Raw genomic sequence first — 19,554 nt, 5'->3', positions numbered from 1 at the left:
ATCTTGAATGATTGACACGAGTCTCTGATGAATATTGGGAGTGACCACAACCAATTTGTCAATTCAAGGTTCATCTGATACTCCGGTTATCCAGGTCCGCAAATCAGACTATTCCTAATCAGTACAATGACCACTGTGACCACTGTGACAAAGATTCTGCTTTTCATGATGCAATATAGGCTCAATTTCTGTATGAAACAGAAATGTTTGTTTCATAAACTTAGCTACAAACTAATCCACTCCAGTAAGAATTAACCATGTCCCGTCTCGTCATCTACCTCCATATTTGGTTTCGGCAGTCACAAGATTGTCGCGTATACGTTTCCCAGAGTGAAGGAAAAATGCCCTTTCTTCTGACATTTTGTACAGACCTGTGCGGACCGGTACAGGACCTGTGCGGTTTCAGCAATTCACCACTCCTGCTGGATCACAGACGCTGCATAGGTGGTTAATCTCCACCATCACTGATGGTGGAAGACTCTGGCCTCGACTGACTTTCAGCAGCCTTAGCAACCCTTCCAACTGCACAGGTTGTGTTTGTGTGATTTATGCACATAATATTTCCTGTGACATCCGTATCCATTATCTTGGATGGCTTCCACGGCAGTGTTCGACCAAAAATAATCACCAACTGCTGCACGTCAGTGGGCAACATTTCTACATTTTCTATCCAAATTAATCCATCACAGGATAGATTGGTGAGTTGTCGCCCAACTCTTTTCAGAAAATGGCACCATTTTATCTTCGGTGTTCTAAACATGGATCAACCACTCCATGAAAGCATTTTCTGAGGTTTGTTCTTGAAAAATGATGAAATTCCTGGTTTTGGGTAACGAACGCAAATGGGTGACGTCACTCAATTCTGGCCTTGTGATTGGTCAAGGAAGCGAGTCAAAAGTTCTTCCTGCATGGCTTGAGCCCTCTATTTAGCTAAAATACTCGGACTTTTATCATCACATTTTAGTGTTTTGTGCCACTTTTTGCTTGTGCCAACATTCACCATAAGATTAGTTCACACAAAATTAAAAACACTAGTGAGATACCCGCGCTATGCACGGGTGGGAGGCCGGAAGCAAACAGGCAATGTAGATACGGCGAATGCGAAAGCATGAAACCAATAAATTCCACATTCCTGTAGCACCTTCAGTCGCACGTCAGACATGGACAGCAGATTCGTGAAGGACTTCCATGAAAAACGTACCCGTTCGCAAACAAACGGGTACGTTCACGTATAGAAACATTGATCGTGGGACCATAGCGAATCTGCATTTGGCGATCCGCGAAGTTCACGTTCAGAAAGTAGAAACCTTCACGGCATGTCGTCATTCACTTGAACTCGATATCTCTTTTTTCATTCCAAACAGCATAACTCCAATCACAAATTAATCACAAAATAAACTTTTTACAACATTGTTAACGTTTCCTTCATTGTAAAAACTACCAAGTCAACAGTTTAAAGGATTTTGAGCCGATAGGTGTTACGGCCTCAGCAAGATCGATGGAGACAGCGATCTGTTGGCTTATACACCGCCCAAATAGCTATGTGGAATTCTCTCATGTAGAGATGAAACCCACGTCGTTTGAACTTTGGCCGAGGTCATTATTTACTTTTAATGATGTTTATATATGAATCAAAAAGAAAATAATTGGTTTTGTGTCATCCTTTCCGCATATCTCATGGGATTGTGAGTTGGAGAGATGACCATGATGGCGTGGAGGGGGTTGGCATTCTCTCAAGCAGGGATTCAACCCATACAAGGTCTTTGTCCGAGGTCACAGAGTCCAATCGGTGCAGCCGTGCAGCGCAGCCGTTTGTGCGGCACCCGGGAAAATAACATTATGCGGGAGTCCAAACCTGAAAATGCTGGAGGCCAAAGCTGAAATTGGAATAACAATATAGCCTATTTTACTCTAGGGGGTCCTAGGATTACCCACCCAAAATATTGTTGCGATTGGTTCAGCCGTTTTTGCGGTACCTTCAAATGGACGGACATTTGGTGAATTATAGTAAGATTGTAACCGTAGAGGAAAAATTATGTTTAGTGATCAACTTCTATTCCAAAAACAAAGATTTAACTTCCGCATACACAAAGAAAGCCTGGTTAATTCTGGTTAACAATTACAGCAGAAAAGTCACGTCGCTTTAATGCTTGATAAGTTGTGCCAATTCGGTAAAAGTTCTTAATAGGACTCACAAAAACTGAGAATTCGCGTGGAGCACTGTCAATACGTCCAGCTGGAGAAAGTGCGTGGGGCACATGTTCCATTACAAATTCGGTCAACTCGACAGACGCAGAGAGTCGGATCACAGCGAAACCATGAGTGCCTTTAAAGGCCCAGCAATTTCCCGGGTTCATATCAGGCTGAAAGAAATGACAGAAAACTTTTGTTAGTTACAAAAGCCATCTTACAACTGGTATTCATAAACTACAGCATGATCTTGAGTCCTGTCATATCTTTCAGGTGAGACTGCAGACAGCGTAAAAAAATCAAACAGCGTACAGCGTACAAATCCTACCACAAGACACCTTAAATATTTTTTTCCGACACATTGGATTACAGTGGTGGAACAGGTACCTGTATAATGATGCGTGGAGATTGGGATTGATACATCAACGGAATACCAAAAAAGCTGATAATAGCTGCCTTCGATGTATACGATTCGGAACAGCGCACATTTATTACTGCACCACCTGCACGGAAAGGAAACATTAACCAAAAAAAGATATATATAATTCTAAAAAAAATACTGTTTATATTTCTAGTTCAAGGTAGGATCTGAAGCATGCACTTGTAACCGTACCTGCCGACTCCAATGCAAAGTCAAATTTTCCCGTTTTGTCCTCAGAAAATCGTTTTAAGGAACGATGAACGATGTTTAACACCTCCTGCCAGAACAAGGTAATGCATTGAACATGCTTGCTACAACTTTAACTAGTCACCGAGAAAGATAACCTACGCTAAATTTGAAAGCAAACATTCAAACCAAGATTCTGCAAAGTTTTGGGGAAAACAACAGCAGTCAGTATTCACATGGCAAAGGAAACGAGCTCCTACAAGCAATATCGATACAGAGTGCTCACCAAATAAGAGTGCTAGAAATTTTGCACTCTTAAGAATCAAATAAACAAAGTGGGACTCACAGCTTAATCCACTGACTTGTTATAATTGTGTTCATTATGGGGTGTTGACATTTGACACACAAAGGCAAAACAGTTTTCATTGAAAACCATATTTTCTGACGTTTTAGTATCTAGCCTATGGGATTAGTACTCAAAAACGGTTGTGCAACGAAACTGAAACAAGATGCATCAAGAAAGACCAATCAGAGATTGCAGACCCTCGCCAGGACTTGGTTTTTGTGGAGTTTTTGTGCTGGTGTGTGTGGTTGTGTTGTATTGATGCATTGGAGACGTAGGTTTTACGTTCATACAGCGGACAAACAGACCTTTTCGATTTTATTGTATGAATTCACGTTTCAATTGTATATACTTTTGTATACGTACACATATTCCAATAGTACATACTTTATAGAACTACGCATGTTCTAATAGGCTGTACTTTTACAGAAAAAAATAAAAACATTCCTAAAATCACATCCTTCATAGAAAAAAAACAGGTTCCTAATAACCGATATGGCTCTTTCAAGTGCCAATACCAATATTTATAGAGCAAGGGGGTAGGGGGTGGTGTGCATGTAATTAAACTATTTCATAATTTAAAAAAATGAGATTACACAAAATTGTTAAAGCTGAATTAACAAATTTATTTAACACAATATATTAGTCACTCAAAAACACAGAAAAGTATCGTGCACGTGCAAACAGCAGCATATCTTTCCAATAATCTGCTACTCCTCGTCTTTTTAAATTAGAAAGTGTATAAAACCAAAGCAAAAAATTGGGGAAAAACTTTGGAGAATATTGGAAAATATTTTTTTTTGGCCCATTTGTGTGAATAGCAGAATTTTATGCAGTAGGTATGCAGTCCAACAAAGAGCATCAGCATTCATTCACAAGAGGGAACGATTACAAAAGAGCTACAAGCCAAAACAGAGATCAATAATCTGCCTCCACCCATCAGGGCAAGGCCCTCACTCGCACCTCACACCTTTCCTAAGCCTATGCTATGCCTACACGCTGCACTCTTATCGGCACTACACCACCCATCTCCCCCAGTAACAATACTTTCCTAATAGCATGCCCTTTACAGAAAAAAATCTACATTAAAAAAGCCCGAAAAACCCAGTCTGTGAAGCCGTACGCCCATCCGTCCTTCCGGGAAGCCGTGTGATCACATGTATATTAATTACGTGCTGTTTGAATGCCGGTTGCATCCTGTCTATTAATTATGTACTGTTGGAATATATCTTTCGACCCTTAAGACTGCTGAGATCCCTTAGCCTGAAGACCCTTTAAGTCCCCAAAAAAACCCTTAAAGACTCAAAAGACCCAGAATAACCTAAAGACCTCAAAGACTCAGAGGACCCAAAATACCCTGAAGACCCAAAAGACCATGAACACCCAAAAGACCACAAATACCGAAAAGACCCCGAGGACCCTTAAAGAGCCGAAGACTCAAAATACCCAAAATACCCCAAAGACACAAAAGACCTGGAGGACCCAAAAGACACTTAAATACCACGGAGACCCAAAAGACCAAGAATACCCCAAAGAGCCCTGAAGACCCTTAAATACCCCAAAAACCAATCAGACCCCAAGATGCTGCAGACCCTTAAGACCACTTTTACCTTTAAGATCCTTTCAATACTTTAGACACCTATAGATCCATTCACCCTTACAACCTTTTATACCATTAAACCTTTACACCCCTTAAGTCCCTTTCGATCCCTTACACCCTTCAGACTGATTAAACAGCTTGGACCCTTGACCATTTAGGGCTTCACACCACTTGCACCTTTTGAGATTACAAAAAATTACAAGTAAATACATTGCATTCAGAAAGTATTCAGACCCCTTCACTTTTTTCACATTTTGTTATGTTGCAGCCTCATGCTGAAATCGTTTAAATTCATTTTTTCCCTCATCAATCTACACTCAATACCCCATAATGACAAAGAGAAAACAGGATTTTAGAAAGTTTCGCAAATTTATTAAAAAGAAAAAACCGAAATATCACATTGACATAAGTATTCATACCCTTTGCTATGACACTTGAAATTTAGCTCAGGTGCCTCCCATTTCTCTTGATCATCTTTGAGATGTTTCTACAGTCTACACCTTGATTGGAGTCCACCTATGGTAAATTCAATTGATTGGACATGATTTGGAAAGGCACACACCTGTTTATATAAGGTCTCACAGCTGACAATGCATATCAGAGCAAAACCCAAGCCATGAGATCGAAGGAACTGCCTGCAGAGCTCAGAGACAGGATTGTGTCGAGGCACAGATCTGGGGAAGCCTAAAAAAAATTTTTTTGCTGCATTGAAGGTTCCCAAGAGCACCGTGGCCTCCATAATTCTTAAATGGAAGAAGTTTGGAACAACCAGGACTCTTCCTAGAGCTGGCCGCCCAGCCAAACTTAGCAATCGGGGGAGAAGGGCCTTGGTAAGAGAGGTGACCAAGAACCCGATGGTCACTCTGGCTGAGCTCCAGAGATCCTGTGTGGAGATGGGAGAAACTTCCAGAAGGACAACCATCACTGCAACACTCCACCGATCTGGGCTTTATGGCAGAGTGGCCAGACGGAAGCCAAACAGTTCAATTTTGGTTTCATCAGACCACAGAATCTTGTTTCTCACAGTTTGAGAGTCCTCTAGGTGCTTTTACTCCAAGCGGGCTTTCATGTGTCTTTCACTGAGGAGAGGCTGATCAGTTCCGGCACTGAATAAAGACAGGTGTGTGCCTGTCCAAATCATGTCCAATCAATTGAATTTACCACAGGTGGACTCCAATCAAGGTGCAGACTGAAGAAACATCTCAAAGATGATCAAGAGAAATGGGAGGCACCTGAGCTAAATTTCAAGTGTCATAGCAAAGGGTATGAATACTTATGTCAATGTGATCTTTCAGTTTTTTATTCTTAATAAATTTGCAAAACTTTCTAAAATCCTGTTTTCTCTTTGTCATTATGGGGTATTGAGTGTAGATTGATGAGGGAAAAAATGAATTTAAACGATTTCAGCATAAGGCTGCAACATAACAAAATGTGAAAAAAGTGAAGGGGTCTGAATACTTTCTGAATGCACTTTAATATCACCAATATTACAAATTAAATTGTACAAAAGAAATGTTTGTATTATGATTGGGGTAAATCATGACAACAGAGCAAATCAAATTCAGTCAGGTCATTATCCTCAGTTAAAACAACAAGCCCGTGCCTCTGCGGTGAGAACGTGTGGTGAGAACATGTGGTGAGGCAAGCGCAGCGAGCCGATCCACATAAGTATAAAAATAAAAATAAAAACACGTTGCTAATAGAATGTCCTTTATAGAAAACAAAACATGTTCCGAATAGAATGTCTTTTATATAAACTAGCAAAAGTACCCATTGCTTTGCTGACGGATTTAATCAAAAGACAGACACTGACAATTCCCAACCTCCCATCCTTCCCCCTCCCACCACCCGTTCACCCCAACCCTCCCTCCCATCTCTCCTCACCCCAACCTCCCTCCTCCTCGCGCCCCTCCCTCCAACCTCCCTCCTCTCTCCTCTCTCATCTCTCATCTTCCTCACCCCGGCTGCATGTCCCTTGCTGCTAGAAATGTTTCCCTCGCACGATGTCCCCGGCTCCATCTGGTTATTATTTTTCCCACTTTGACAGGCCCCTCCATTTTGGGCGAGGAGAAGGAAAGGAAGACAAATTTAACCATGAAAAGAGTGCTTTAACCCCTTCCCTCAACCTCTCCCCATCCTCACGTCCCGCTCCCCCCTTTGCCCTCCCCGCCACACCCCTTCGTCATGATGACTCTCCCAGGTAGAAATGTCTCACACGATGACAGACCTCTCTGTTTGGTGGTGGAGGGGAGGTGGGGAGAAGGGAAGGTATCCAAATAGAAGGGAAGGAGGCCAAATTTACACATGCGAAGAGTGCTTTAACCTCAGCGTTGCCCAGGTAAAAAAATTAAATTGCAATACCATCTGCCACCACCACCAGGTGGCGATACACGGTACACATTTACATAGAGAATGTACGCCTCCCCCTTCATTCCCCCCACACCCCCGCACGAGGCCATGGCCAAATAGCCTATGCTATGTCCCATACAAGGATGTATTTGTACTTCGAGTTTGGACTTTGTAACTTAAAAGTGGTACATGGTTGAAAAAAGATAACGTGTAATACTGGCTACCACCAAGTGATGTTTGTGATTGAGGTTAGCACATTATGAGCGGATAGACAAACAAATGCAATACCCTCTTGTGAGTGTGGTAATAAACAGAAAAAATAAAAATCTGACTACAAATTTCCGTATTAGTAAATACACGTAGGAAATGTGCAACATTGTGGAGTACAGTATGTTGTTCTTCAGCATGTTACCTGGCATGGCATGTTACCTTGACTTCTAGATGCCTTTTGACTATTTATTGTCAAAACTGTGATGAAATTATTTGAATACAGTACACTATATTCCCAGGATATACGTTTAAAAAATGTCATTTTCTCTTGACAAATCTACCTGCTTAAATGTTTAAATTGGAGATCTCGCGAGATCTTGGAGACAGTGGCAGGGGTTTTCGACGGTCCACACGGTCTCCACGTTTTTCAAAGTTAAGTCTGTTTACAATTGTATTTTGTCGAAACTGTATTTATCGTTCGGTGTGAACTTATAGTGTCCCCCTTGGAAGTTTCTCGGTGTTTATCTTTCATAAATTAATCGTTTGTTTGCCGCAAGCAAGGCCTTGCAGCCTCGCGAGCAAGGCCTTGCAGCCTCAGGCTTCCCCCGTCGAAGGTTGTTCCTTCCTTCGCTGTTTTGCTAGCTTTTTTCATTTCCCCTTCTCCACCAAGCTTCACCAAACATCTACTATTTGTCTAACGTTGTAACCCCCACACCCCCCACCCCCCCAAAAACAAACAAAAAAACAAACAAAAAAAACTTTTATTTCCCTTTCTCCTCGTGTGCTTTTGCCTCTGCCCACGTGCGCTGTCTCGCCCCGCCCCCATTTTCCCCTTGCCTTCCACCTTTTGCCCTGTTTAAGTGACTCGTGGTCGTCGCTCTAGGCTTCCTCCCCCCATTGGTATTTTTGTGAATACAAGATTGTTCTTCACAGTTCTGTTTAAATATGTTTCAACTATCCCCTTCAGTGTTTTATTCAGTGGTTTATTACAACACGCTGTTTTTCTTCTTATTTAAAAGGTTCCTTTCAATTTCCTCTTCAACTCATTCCATTTCAAAAAAATATTCAATCTCTTATGATTCCAAATCACTCCATGCTCTAAATTCTCATTCATTCCATCCCTCCTCCATCGTTCTTAAATGAATCGCTAACTTGAAAATCACAACAAACCCAATTTGTTATATATGTTCATCTTTCATTAATCATCCACTTTCTAAACTCCCCCCTTGCCCCTCCCCTTCCAATCTCCCCCCCAACCATCCCTCCCAAATTCTCCCTCCTCCCACCTCCTTCTCAAAGCTGCCTCCTCCCCACTTCCTCTCCCTCCTATGTCATACCTCCACCTCCCCCAACCTTCTACTTTCCTCTGCCCCCCCTCAAACAAACTCTCACAGTGCCTCATTCCATCACCATCAAACCTTTCGTCCTCCTCATCCTTCCCTTTCTTGTAACTCTTCTGTAATCTCTGACACACTATCAACTGCTCTTCCTACATCCCCCTCTCACCCTTCATCTGACCCTACCCCTCCCCTCCCCTGTCCTGCACCCGATGCTCCCCCTCTCTCCTCACTAACGGTATGGACCTCAAACATCCGGGGCCTTCGCTCAAACCTGATTGATCTCTCCATTCAGGTTGCTTCTGAAAATCCAGACTTGATCTGCTTAACAGAAACTTTCCTCCTTCAAGATGTCTCCGATTCCTTAATATCTCTTCCTGGTTACTCCCTCCTCCGGTACGATAGACCTGATCCTCGTCCTGGTGGTGGGGTGGCTATCTTTATCAAAAACTCTCTTCCTCACTCTCCCTGCACTGCCCTCTCTCCACCCCACCCACAGGAGTACCTCTGGCTACAGCTTCCTCTCCGCTCCCACCTTTTGTTCATATGTGTTCTGTACCGTCCTCCAAACAGTGATGACTCCATTTACATTTCTCTGTCGGACAACATGGACCAACTTCTATCAACTCATCCAAACTCTCTCTTCCTCATATGTGGCGACTTCAACTGTCATCATGCCAGCTGGCTGGGTGTGGGTTCATCTCTCACCAGCCATGGCACCTCAGCAAAGGACTTCTGTGACTCATTGGGGCTGACACAATCTGTCAATTTCCCGACCCGGAAAATGGAGTATCTTCTCTTCTATACTTGGTTATGACGAACTTCCCTGCAAATGTCTGCTGCTCTTCTTCTGCTCCAATCGGTTCTTCTGATCATGTGCTTGTTAAAGTGGACATCTCACTGGCCATTCTCAGAGAGCCTCCTCAGCGCCGATGAGTCTGGCATTTCACTCAGGCCGACTGGCACGGTCTGCAAGCAGCCATCAATCAACTGGACTGGTCTCCCATCTCTAATGCCTCTGACATAAATTCTTCCTGGGAATTCTTCCAAAGCAAACTGCTCTCTCTCATGCACAGATTTATCCCATCTCGTCTTCAGTTGTCTTACCCTTCCTCCCGTCCATGGTACACTGAATCTTGTGGTGAGGCAGTTGCCCTGAAACAACTTGCCTTTGCGTCTTGGAAGGCAAATCCAACTGAAGGCAATCGCAGTTCCTTCCACCAAGCTCGAAACAAGTGTGTTTCTACCCTCAGGAGTGCCAGGAAGCACTATCTCTCCACACTCAAGATTGAACTCTCAAACCTGTCTCCTTCCTCCAAATCCTGGTGGCGTCTGGTCAAATCCGTTTCTGGTGTTTGTTCCCCCTCCATCCCCTCCCTTACCTCAAATGGCTACACAGTTGACACCGCACGTGACAAAGCCGAATGCCTCAACTCTGTGTTTGCCTCAAAATCTTGTGTCCCAAACCCATCTCTCTCTGTTCCCACCTTTCCCAGTCGAACCCAACTGCTCCTGGACTCTGTGTCCTTCTCTCCTGACAAGGTGGAGAAGTTTTTATCAAACCTCGACTCTGATTCTGCAACTGGACCAGATGGCATCAGCCCTCGGGTCCTAAAATCCTGCTCTGCCGCTCTATCTCACCCTCTCTCTGTTCTTTTCACCCTCTCTTTTGCTCAAGGTCATCTGCCAGCATCTTGGAAATCAGCAAACATTACCGCTTTACACAAAAAGATGCAAAAACAGATCCTTGCAACTACAGACCAATCAGCCTGCTCCCAATTATCAGCAAAGTCATGGATTCCATCATTGCTTCAGATATCAAATCCTTCCTCTTCTCCAATGGCTTGATCTCTGATCATCAATTTGGATTCAGACCAGGTCATTCTACTCTGGACATGTTGCTTCTGCTGTCTCAACAATGGATGGAGGTCCTCAATGACAAACAGGAAATGAGAGCTGTCTCACTTGACATATCACGTGCCTTCGATACGGTCTGGCACCCAGCTCTGCTCACCAATCTCACCGCCTATGGTATTCAGGGAAATCTCCACTCATGGCTTGCGGATTTCCTCTCTGGTCGTAGGCAACGTGTGGCCCTGAATGGATTTCTCTCATCTTCCCTTCCTGTTCTGGCTGGAGTTCCCCAAGGTAGTGTTCTGGGCCCTGTGCTATTTCTGGTCTTCATCAATGACCTCTCCGACTCTCTGGAAAATCCTCTCTATCTCTTTGCTGATGACTCCACTATCTGCCGCTCCATTCCTCATCCCTCAGATCGGCAGTCTGCAGCCTCCTCACTCTCTGCAGACCTGGACAAAATCACAGACTGGTAAAACAAGTGGAACATGTCTTTCAATCCTGACAAATCTCACACACTTACAATGTCTCTCCGAAAGGACCGACTGGACAACCCTCCCATCTACTTTCTCAACAATCCTCTCCAAGAAGTTCTGTCGCTCAAGCTTTTGGGTCTCACTATCTGCCATGATCTTTCTTGGGAAAACCACATTTCCAAGCTGGCCTCCAAAGCCAGTCGCCGACTGGGCATCCTCCGTCGTGCGAAGTCCTTCCTTGGCACACCTGAGCTCCTCACCACATACAAGGCTTTCATCCGCAGCTCAATGGAATACTGTTCCCCCCTCTGGGCTGGTGCTCCTGCCTCACACCTTGCTCGGCTTCACGCTGTTGAGGCCAAAGCTTTCAGAATCATTGGAATCTCCTGCGATGTAGTCAACTCCGAGGGCCTTTCACTCACTCACCGCAGGCAGGTTGGTGGTCTTTCTGTCTTCTACCGACTCCTCTCCGGCCTTGCTCCCCCAGCTCTCTCTGTGCTCTGTCCCCCCAATATTCCTTCAGGTCGCACAAGATCTGCCTGCAACCCTCTTATGGTTAAACTGCCAAAGTCTAGGCTCTCTGCTCACCTTCACTCTTTCATTCCCCTTTTCTCCCGCCTCTGGAACAAACTCCCCCACTCCCTTCCATCCCACTCCTCCCTCCAGGTCTTTAAAACAGCTGTTCACCACCATCTCTTATCTTCCCCCATCGAAAACCTTGATCTTTTCTACCCCCGGTAATTCACCCCAGAGTCCTTGCAGTGTTCATATGTTTTATTCCTCTCCCACCTCCCCCCAAGTCCTCCCGATGTCCCTGCTCTCAAATGTTGTGTTTGTGTCCTTCCCCCTCTCTCCCCATCTTGTCTGCCGCTCCCCTTGTTTTTTGTGTTTTGTATGTCGGTTTGTCTTTTTATGTGATTAATGTTAGCTCTTTCACGAGCCTCGATCTTGTATACAAAAAAAATTAAAAAAAATTAAAAAAAATGGCTTGAACAATGAGGTTATTTGGATAGACTGGGCGCTGAGGTCAATTAGGTAGATTGGTTGCTGAAGAGGTATTTCTTTTACTCCTCATCAGGTATTTCTCTTTCATTTTACTCATTACAACACTTGTAATGATTTGTGTGTTACATTACATTACAATTGATTAGTGTGTTGTTGTTGTATTTTACTCATTACTCCCGCCAGGGAGTAATGCATTCGATCGTGTCCGTCCGTGTGTGTGTGTGCGTGTTTGTGAACAAGATATCTGGAAAAGTTCTGAACGGATTTGGATGAAAGTTGGTGGTATGATTGCCCTTGGGATAAGGAAGAATTGATTAGTTTTTGGTGAAGCTCAGGATATTATTCCGGATCCAGGAACTTTTTTTGTTTTCCTTTAAAAACCATTTTCTCTGCAATAATTGGACCGATTGAGAGCAAATTTTCACCATGGGAGGGACTCGGTCTGTGGAATATTTTAATGGTAATTATGACGTCACAGGTCACGTGGTTCGGCCGCCATATTGTTTTGAGTGAAAAACATTAAAATCCAATTTTCTCCAAAACGCCTGAACAGATCGAGGCCAAACTTTGCAGGCAGAATCGCATACCCACGACGAACAAAAAAGTGAGCGAGCATGACGTCATGCATCACATGGTTTCAGAGTTATGACGTTTTTAAGCACAAACCTTTAAAACCTAGCTCCTCCCTCATTTGTGATCCAATCGAGGAAACTTCACAGATCTGTTCAGCATATCAGTCTACTAAAATGTCCTTTTGGAATTTGCGATAGGTCACGTGGTTTGGCAGACATCGTTAATTAAACGCAAATAATAAAAACATTTATATCCCTTGAACCACTTCATTGATCGACATGAAACTTCATACTGTAGGAGAAGTCATGAAGAGTAACAAGTGTGCAAAATTTGAAGATGATTGGATGTACGGTCTGGAAGCTAGAAGTTGTTATTGCATGAATTAGAAGAGTCTTCGACTGTGGCCGATTAATTTTATTTATCACATGTACAGACTTGCAGGCATCGTTTGACACAATGTCCCGGATTAATTTGAACCTCAATTAAAATTATAATTCCAGATTTGTCAATGGCTGAGGTATATTAACAAACGAATAAAACAGATTTGGCAGAATTCCAACTTTTTAAAAAAAGATCGCATATTCACCCAGGGTTGTGAGGCTGAAGAAGAAGAAACCTCGCATTGGGCTTTTCCCAGACCAAATACATAATTCTGGTTCTGGCTCTACGATTTTCAGGTTTATTACTCCCGCTAGGGAGTAATGCATTCGATCATGTTCGTCCGTGTGTGTGTTCGTATGTTTGTGTGTTTGTGAACAAGATATCTGGAAAAGTTCTGAACGGATTTGGATGAAAGTTGGTGGGATGATTGCCCTTGGGATAGGAAGAATTGATTAGTTTTTGGTGAAGCTCAGGATATTATTCCAGATCCAGGAATTTTGTTTGGGAATTTTTTGGGAAGGATTTTTTCTGTTTTACTGCATTAAAGCTTTTTTCTTATTCTTAAATGATGTTTTTCTCCTCTAATTCCGAGATATATCAAAATAAATTCCCTGACAGTTAGGGCCTACTTTCTTTTTCATTTATTGTTTTGGGGAGAGGGGATGTTAAACAAAATTTTTAAAATGACTGAGCCTTTTTTCAATCTTCCTCTATAGTAAGGGAAACATGAAAATCTGTTAACTAAATTGTTACCAAAAAATTTCTTCACCAATATGTTTGTAAAAGTGTGTAATAACATGTGTTAAAATGTTGAAGGTCAACTCCCGTGGGAAACCCAGAAAAAAAGCTGTTGAATTCGGGTACCGAAAAATTATTTTCGAGAATTTTTTTTTTTTAAATTTTTTTTTTTTTTTTTTTTTTTTTTTTTTTTTTTTTTTTTTTTTTTTTTTTTTTTTTTTTTTTTTTTTTTTTTTTTTTTTTTTTTTTTTTTTTTTTTTTTTTTGTATACAATATCGAGGCTCGTGAAAGAGCGAACATTAATCACACAGAAAGACAAACCGACACATAAAACATATAACATAGGGAGCGGTAGACAAGATGGGGAGAGAGGGGGAAGGACACAAACACAACATTTGAGAGCAGGGACCGAGAGACATGGAGACATCGAGAGATCTGAGAGAGGGCGAGGGCTTTGGGGGGAGGGGGGGGGGGCGTGGGAAGGGGGCAGTGGGAGAGGTATAAAACATATGGACACTGCCAGGACTTCCAGGAAAGAAGTTGGAATTTCAAACAAGGTGGATCTGGGGTGAATTAGCGGGGGTAGAAAAGATCAAGGTTTTGGATGGGGGAAGATAAGAGATGGTGGTGAACAGCTGTTTTAAAGACCTGGAGGGAGGAGTGGGATTGAAGGGAGTGAGGGAGTTTGTTCCAGAGGCGGGAGAAAAGAGGAATGAAAGAGTGAAGGTGAGCGGAGAGCCGAGATTTCGGCAGTTTAACCATCAGAGGGTTGCTGGCAGATCTTGTGCGACCTGTAGGAATATTTGGGGGACAGAGCACAGAGAGAGCTGGGGGTGCAAGGCCGGAGAGGAGTCGGTAGAAGACAGAAAGACCACCTACCTGCCTGCGGTGAGTGAGTGAAAGGCCCTCAGAGATAGCTTCATCGCGGGAGATTCCAATAATTCTGAAAGCTTTGGTTTCAACAGCGTGAAGCCGAGCTAGGTGTGAGGCAGGAGCACCGGCCCATAGGGGAGAACAGTATTCCATTGAGCTGCGGATGAAAGCCTTGTATGTGGTGAGGAGCTCAGGTGTGCCGAGGAAGGACTTCGCACGACGGAGGATGCCCAGTCGGCGACTGGCTTTGGAGGCCAGCTTGGAAATGTGGTTTTCCCAAGAAAGATCATGGCAGATAGTGAGACCCAAAATCTTGAGCGACAGAACTTCTTGGAGAGGATTGTTGAGAAAGTAGATGGGAGGGTTGTCCAGTCGATCTTTTCGGAGAGACATAGTAAGAGTGTGAGATTTGTCAGGATTGAAAGACATGTTCCACTTGTTTGACCAGTCTGTGATTTTGTCCAGGTCTTCAGAGAGTGAGGAGGCAGCAGACTGCCGATCTGAGGGAAGAGGAATGGAGCGGGGCCCTAAAGTAACTGCCCTAAAGTAACTTATGAGGGGTCAAATAAGGGTTTTTCATGATTCTGAGTTGATTGTTAACATTTATATTTCACCACAGACACTCCTTTGTGGAAAAATAATTTCTAAATATATCTCATTTTCTACTTTGCAGGACATGGAGTCTAGCAATATGGATGAAGACGTTACTCCACCTGTGCTCAATTGCTTCATCTGTGCACGCTCGGATACACCAGCTGAAAGGCTCATACAGGCAACTCCAAAGGGATACTCAACTTTATTGAAACAAGCAGAAACTGTCGAAAATGTTACTGTTGTGGAACGTATGAAGGAGGCTCAAAAGGAAGGAAAACTGAGGTACCACCAGAAGTGTAAAAATGATCTGTACAACAACTTTGTTGCAACCACCAAGAAGTCAGCTCAAGCATCAAAGGCAGAGAAAGAGTCATCAAAGTTGAAGAGAAGACGCACTACTTGTGAGTTCAGTTCATCAACTGGCTGCAGTTCTAGAAGATCACAGTCAGTTGACCTCCTGTATAAGGATGTATGCATTCTTTGCAACCAACCAGCCCAGCTCTACAAAAATAATCCAGCACAAGCTAGAAAGAAATACAGAGTGCCAGATAATTTGACTGCAGATACACTGAAGGCAAGCTTGCTGAAGACAGCACGGCGTCGCGGGGATGACTGGGGCACTGAAGTCACTGGACGCCTGGAAGGGATCAACGACTTGGTAGCAGAAGAAACACTACCATTTGCGATGCAAACTTATGTTTGCGAGAGGTGACAGTTTGTCCAAGACTGATGAGGAAGGAAAAAGGAAGAGAGGACAGAGGAGTATTGATGAGGAGCGAGAGGCAGTTTTTATTGAATTCTGCGAATGGTTAGACTCAGAATTAGAGCATGGGGTAATGAACATGGACCAAGTCCATGAAAAGCTGCAGGAGTTTGATCAGTCACCAGAGAAGAGCCTTTCTTATTCAAAGCATTGGCTAAAGATAAAACTTCTAGAGAAATACGAAGACACCTTGTATTTCACAACACAGGAAAGAAGGGCAGATGTACCCTGTCTCAAAGATGGCACCGACAATATTCTGCGAGAGCATCATGCTAATCTTGACCATGGAGATGAGAAGACTCAGATCATAAAGACGGCACTCAAGTTCATATCCAATGATATTGCCTTGATTGATTTAGGTCCAAAGTCATACCCCACCACACACAGTATGACTGACATCGATAGTCAGCTGACACTTGTTCCTGCAAGCCTTCAGATGTTCTTGAGACCGATTGTCAAGACAGACGAAAGAGTTGCCGTTTGGGGGCAGAATTTTATTAAGGCCTGTCGACCTCGGTCTGGAGTATTGTCACACCAAATGGGGCTTGCCATACAACTTGATCATAGATTTGGGTCAAAATGGATGCTCAACAAGTTCCACCGGCTGGGATACACCGAGTCTTACACGGAGACACAAAACTACAAATACTGCTTCCTTAATAGTAGGAGTGGAGATGATGTTCCAGATACTTCTGGCACTCTTGACACCATTGTGGAGGAAACCGATGAACAGATCAATGATGAGGTTGCGGTTGATGCTGCGCTTGAGGATCAATCAGTGATGACAGCCAAAGTGCCAGCCAGTGAAAGTGAATTGTCAAGTAATGATCAGGTGGTCTTTATGGAGGTTGGGGAAACAAACAATGCAGTCACTCAGTTTGTTGGAGACAATATAGATTTAAACATTGTCTCTATTCACGGAAACACTCCCTTTCACTCAATGGGTTGGATCGAAGTCACCTCTCCGGCACCACCTTTGCCAGATCCACAGACAACAGCAGCTTTCCCCCGGGTGAAGTTGAAGGCACTCGACAAAGCTAAGATCCTGAGAGGAACTGAAGTAAAGATTATTCCATTTACGAACAGGAAACAGATAGGAACGAACGCGATCATGTTTCTCCCCCTCGCTGAGCTTTCCTCCTCCCTGGCTCATGATCAGCCACTCCTCACTCCAGGTGACACACTCTGGGCAGCGGCAGGAGTGATCAAACCAGAGACTCTACCTCCAACAGAGGGTGCAGCTGCACAACATTCACTCCGTGCCTACCTGCAGACCCGGGACTGGATCCTTCTACAGAGCATGTCTCTGAACCCCAGTGACTATGGATGGACAATAGGTGTGCATGGGTATGAGCCAGTTCCAACACTGGACCCCACGGCTCCTGAGGAGCTATTGCAGTTCACGAGCTGTAATTGTCATGGAGATTGCAGCAACCGGCGATGCAGCTGCAAGAAGAATGGGGTCACGTGCATCTCGGCCTGTGGAGTCTGTAATGGCATTACATGCAGAAACTGCAGTCATGATGTTGTTGAGTCTGAAGAAGACATAGACAATGACTGTTGAAACTTCTGACATTGTGAATGAGAAATAACTCTTGAGTATTATATATGTATGTGAAATAAAAGCTACTTTGTGTGTAAATGTAAAAGTGAAAATATAAATGTTAACAATCAACTCAGAATCATGAAAAACCCTTATTTGACCCCTCATAAGTTACTTAAGGGCCGATTAAAAAAAATAAAAATTCTCGAAAATAATTTTTCGGTACCCGAATTCAACAGCTTTTTTTCTGGGTTTCCCACGGGAGTTGAACTTCAACATTTTAACACATGTTATTACACACCTTTACAAACATATTGGTGAAGAATTTTTTTGGTAACAATTTAGTTAACAGATTTGTGAAATATCTCATAAAATGCCCTTACTACTAATGCGAAGAACCAAAGACATACATTAAAAATTTGACTACAGCAAATACACTGTATTTGGTTATAATAAGAATATAGACTGACCATTTTACCTAATTTGTGGTAAAACAAACAAAATGAACCAACTTCCTCACTTAAGTACATACCTCTTTTGTTACAGTAGACCAAAAATCATTCTTGGCTCCATCTTTCAAATGGCCAAATAATTTTCTGAGGTTTGCTGAAATTTCATTTTCCAGTTGTTGCATCAACAACGGCAGACTATCCCGTGGCACAAAGTGTTGAAGTAACCACTTGTGAAAAGGAGCCATCTCGGAGCTTATCTCCTTACTGTTTGTAAGCTGTGTCATCATCTCAGCCACAACACCTTTCACCTGCAAAAAGGGAAAATGTTTCAAAACAAATATCACCAAGCAAGAGGTTTACAATACCTTGTACTAGCAACTTAAAATGCAGTGCAAAGACTAGAACGGCACTTACTAGAACACATACCACCATGAGGCTGAACAATTTACGTTTTGTATCCCTCTGATAGGCCAGATCTGGATCACAACCTGAACCAAAATCGAATCACCTTGTTCTAGTCACCTAACCAACTCATCCACCTATATTTGTCACAACCCGTCCACATCTTTTTGAAATATCATTTTTAGCTGCATCTCTCAATAGTGAAGAATCACTTTTAAAAATTAAAAAAATTCTCGCATCTGTATTCAGATAGTCACCAAAATCGAATCGATTCGTCCTTCTCTCACACCCAACCTGTCCACCAGGTTTCGTCCGAATCCGTCCATTAGTTTATGAGATATAGGGCTATAATATCGGTTTCAGCCCTGCCACACAATGGTGAAGAAACACTTAAAAATTCGAGTATCCAGATAACATTTTGAGATATCCTTTTCACAAACGGACAGACAGACAGAGACAGGGGTGAAAATATAACCTCTGCCCACCCTGGCGGAGGTAATAAGAGGACATCTACATATTACATACACAACAGCAAAATTCTCTCTCAATCATTCATGCCATATATACGAGTACGGTACCCCATTCTCTCCTTCACTTTACTCTTATTATTTCAGCCTTTTTTTTCTCCCTCTTCGAATGTCATTCCAATAATTTTCTTCCACATTGTCCCTCCCTCTCTCTTCTCAACAGATTCCCCTCAATCTCCCTTCTTTGATGCGTAATAGGTAAATGTTGCCAAAATTAAGAGTTGCACTGATTGCAAAATGGACTGTATTTATAGAAGCAACACGTAAAAAGGCTATTTTCCACATTTTTTGGTGAATGAAGGCTCATCGAGGAGCATGCAAACAATCCCATCGGAATAAAGCAGTATACTACACCGATTAAAGGTATTTTAAACAGTATCACGGTATTTTTAACTAATTTCAATGGTTGCTAGAAAACAGGGCAGTATGGAGAATGATACTAACGTAATCATGAGACTTTAAACAACAAACAAATACCTATCTTTGGGGCAACCACTACCACCGTACATCCCCTTGAACCCCGATTTTTTAAAAATAGAACCCCGATAAACAAACTTTGAAAGATGACGGGGTGATGAAGGTTGCGGTCAAGTTTCATCGAAATTGTGTGTGTAGTTTCGGAGAAGAAAGCAAATACATATTTCGGGGGTCAAACCTGGATCCATTTTGACCCCCGGTAGACCCCCTTAAACCTTGACGTTTCTAATGTCGTGAACAAACTTGAGTTGCAACATACG

At 42.9% G+C, this 19,554-nt stretch overlaps 1 protein-coding gene across 11 annotated transcripts in view; it reads right to left on the bottom strand.

Moving 5' to 3' along the window:
• LOC137423431 (SUN domain-containing protein 1) overlaps positions 1 to 19,554 on the bottom strand; it is a 90,337-nt gene that overhangs the window by 9,318 nt on the left and 61,465 nt on the right. For all 11 annotated transcript variants that reach the window (XM_078774205.1, XM_078774203.1, XM_078774208.1 and 8 more), the window contains 4 exons: positions 17,969 to 18,196; positions 2,804 to 2,888; positions 2,578 to 2,693; positions 2,196 to 2,363 (listed from right to left, as the gene is read on the bottom strand). In XM_078774205.1, coding sequence (XP_078630331.1) covers positions 2,196 to 2,363; positions 2,578 to 2,693; positions 2,804 to 2,888; positions 17,969 to 18,196 — 597 coding nt within the window. The remainder of the gene's footprint in view (positions 1 to 2,195; positions 2,364 to 2,577; positions 2,694 to 2,803; positions 2,889 to 17,968; positions 18,197 to 19,554) is intronic.

The sequence above is a fragment of the Myxine glutinosa genome, chromosome 3 (genome assembly GCF_964187855.1).
Source record: "Myxine glutinosa chromosome 3, kmMyxGlut1.1, whole genome shotgun sequence".
NCBI lineage: Eukaryota > Metazoa > Chordata > Myxini > Myxiniformes > Myxinidae > Myxine > Myxine glutinosa.
This window is presented reverse-complemented; position numbering and strand designations above follow the sequence as displayed.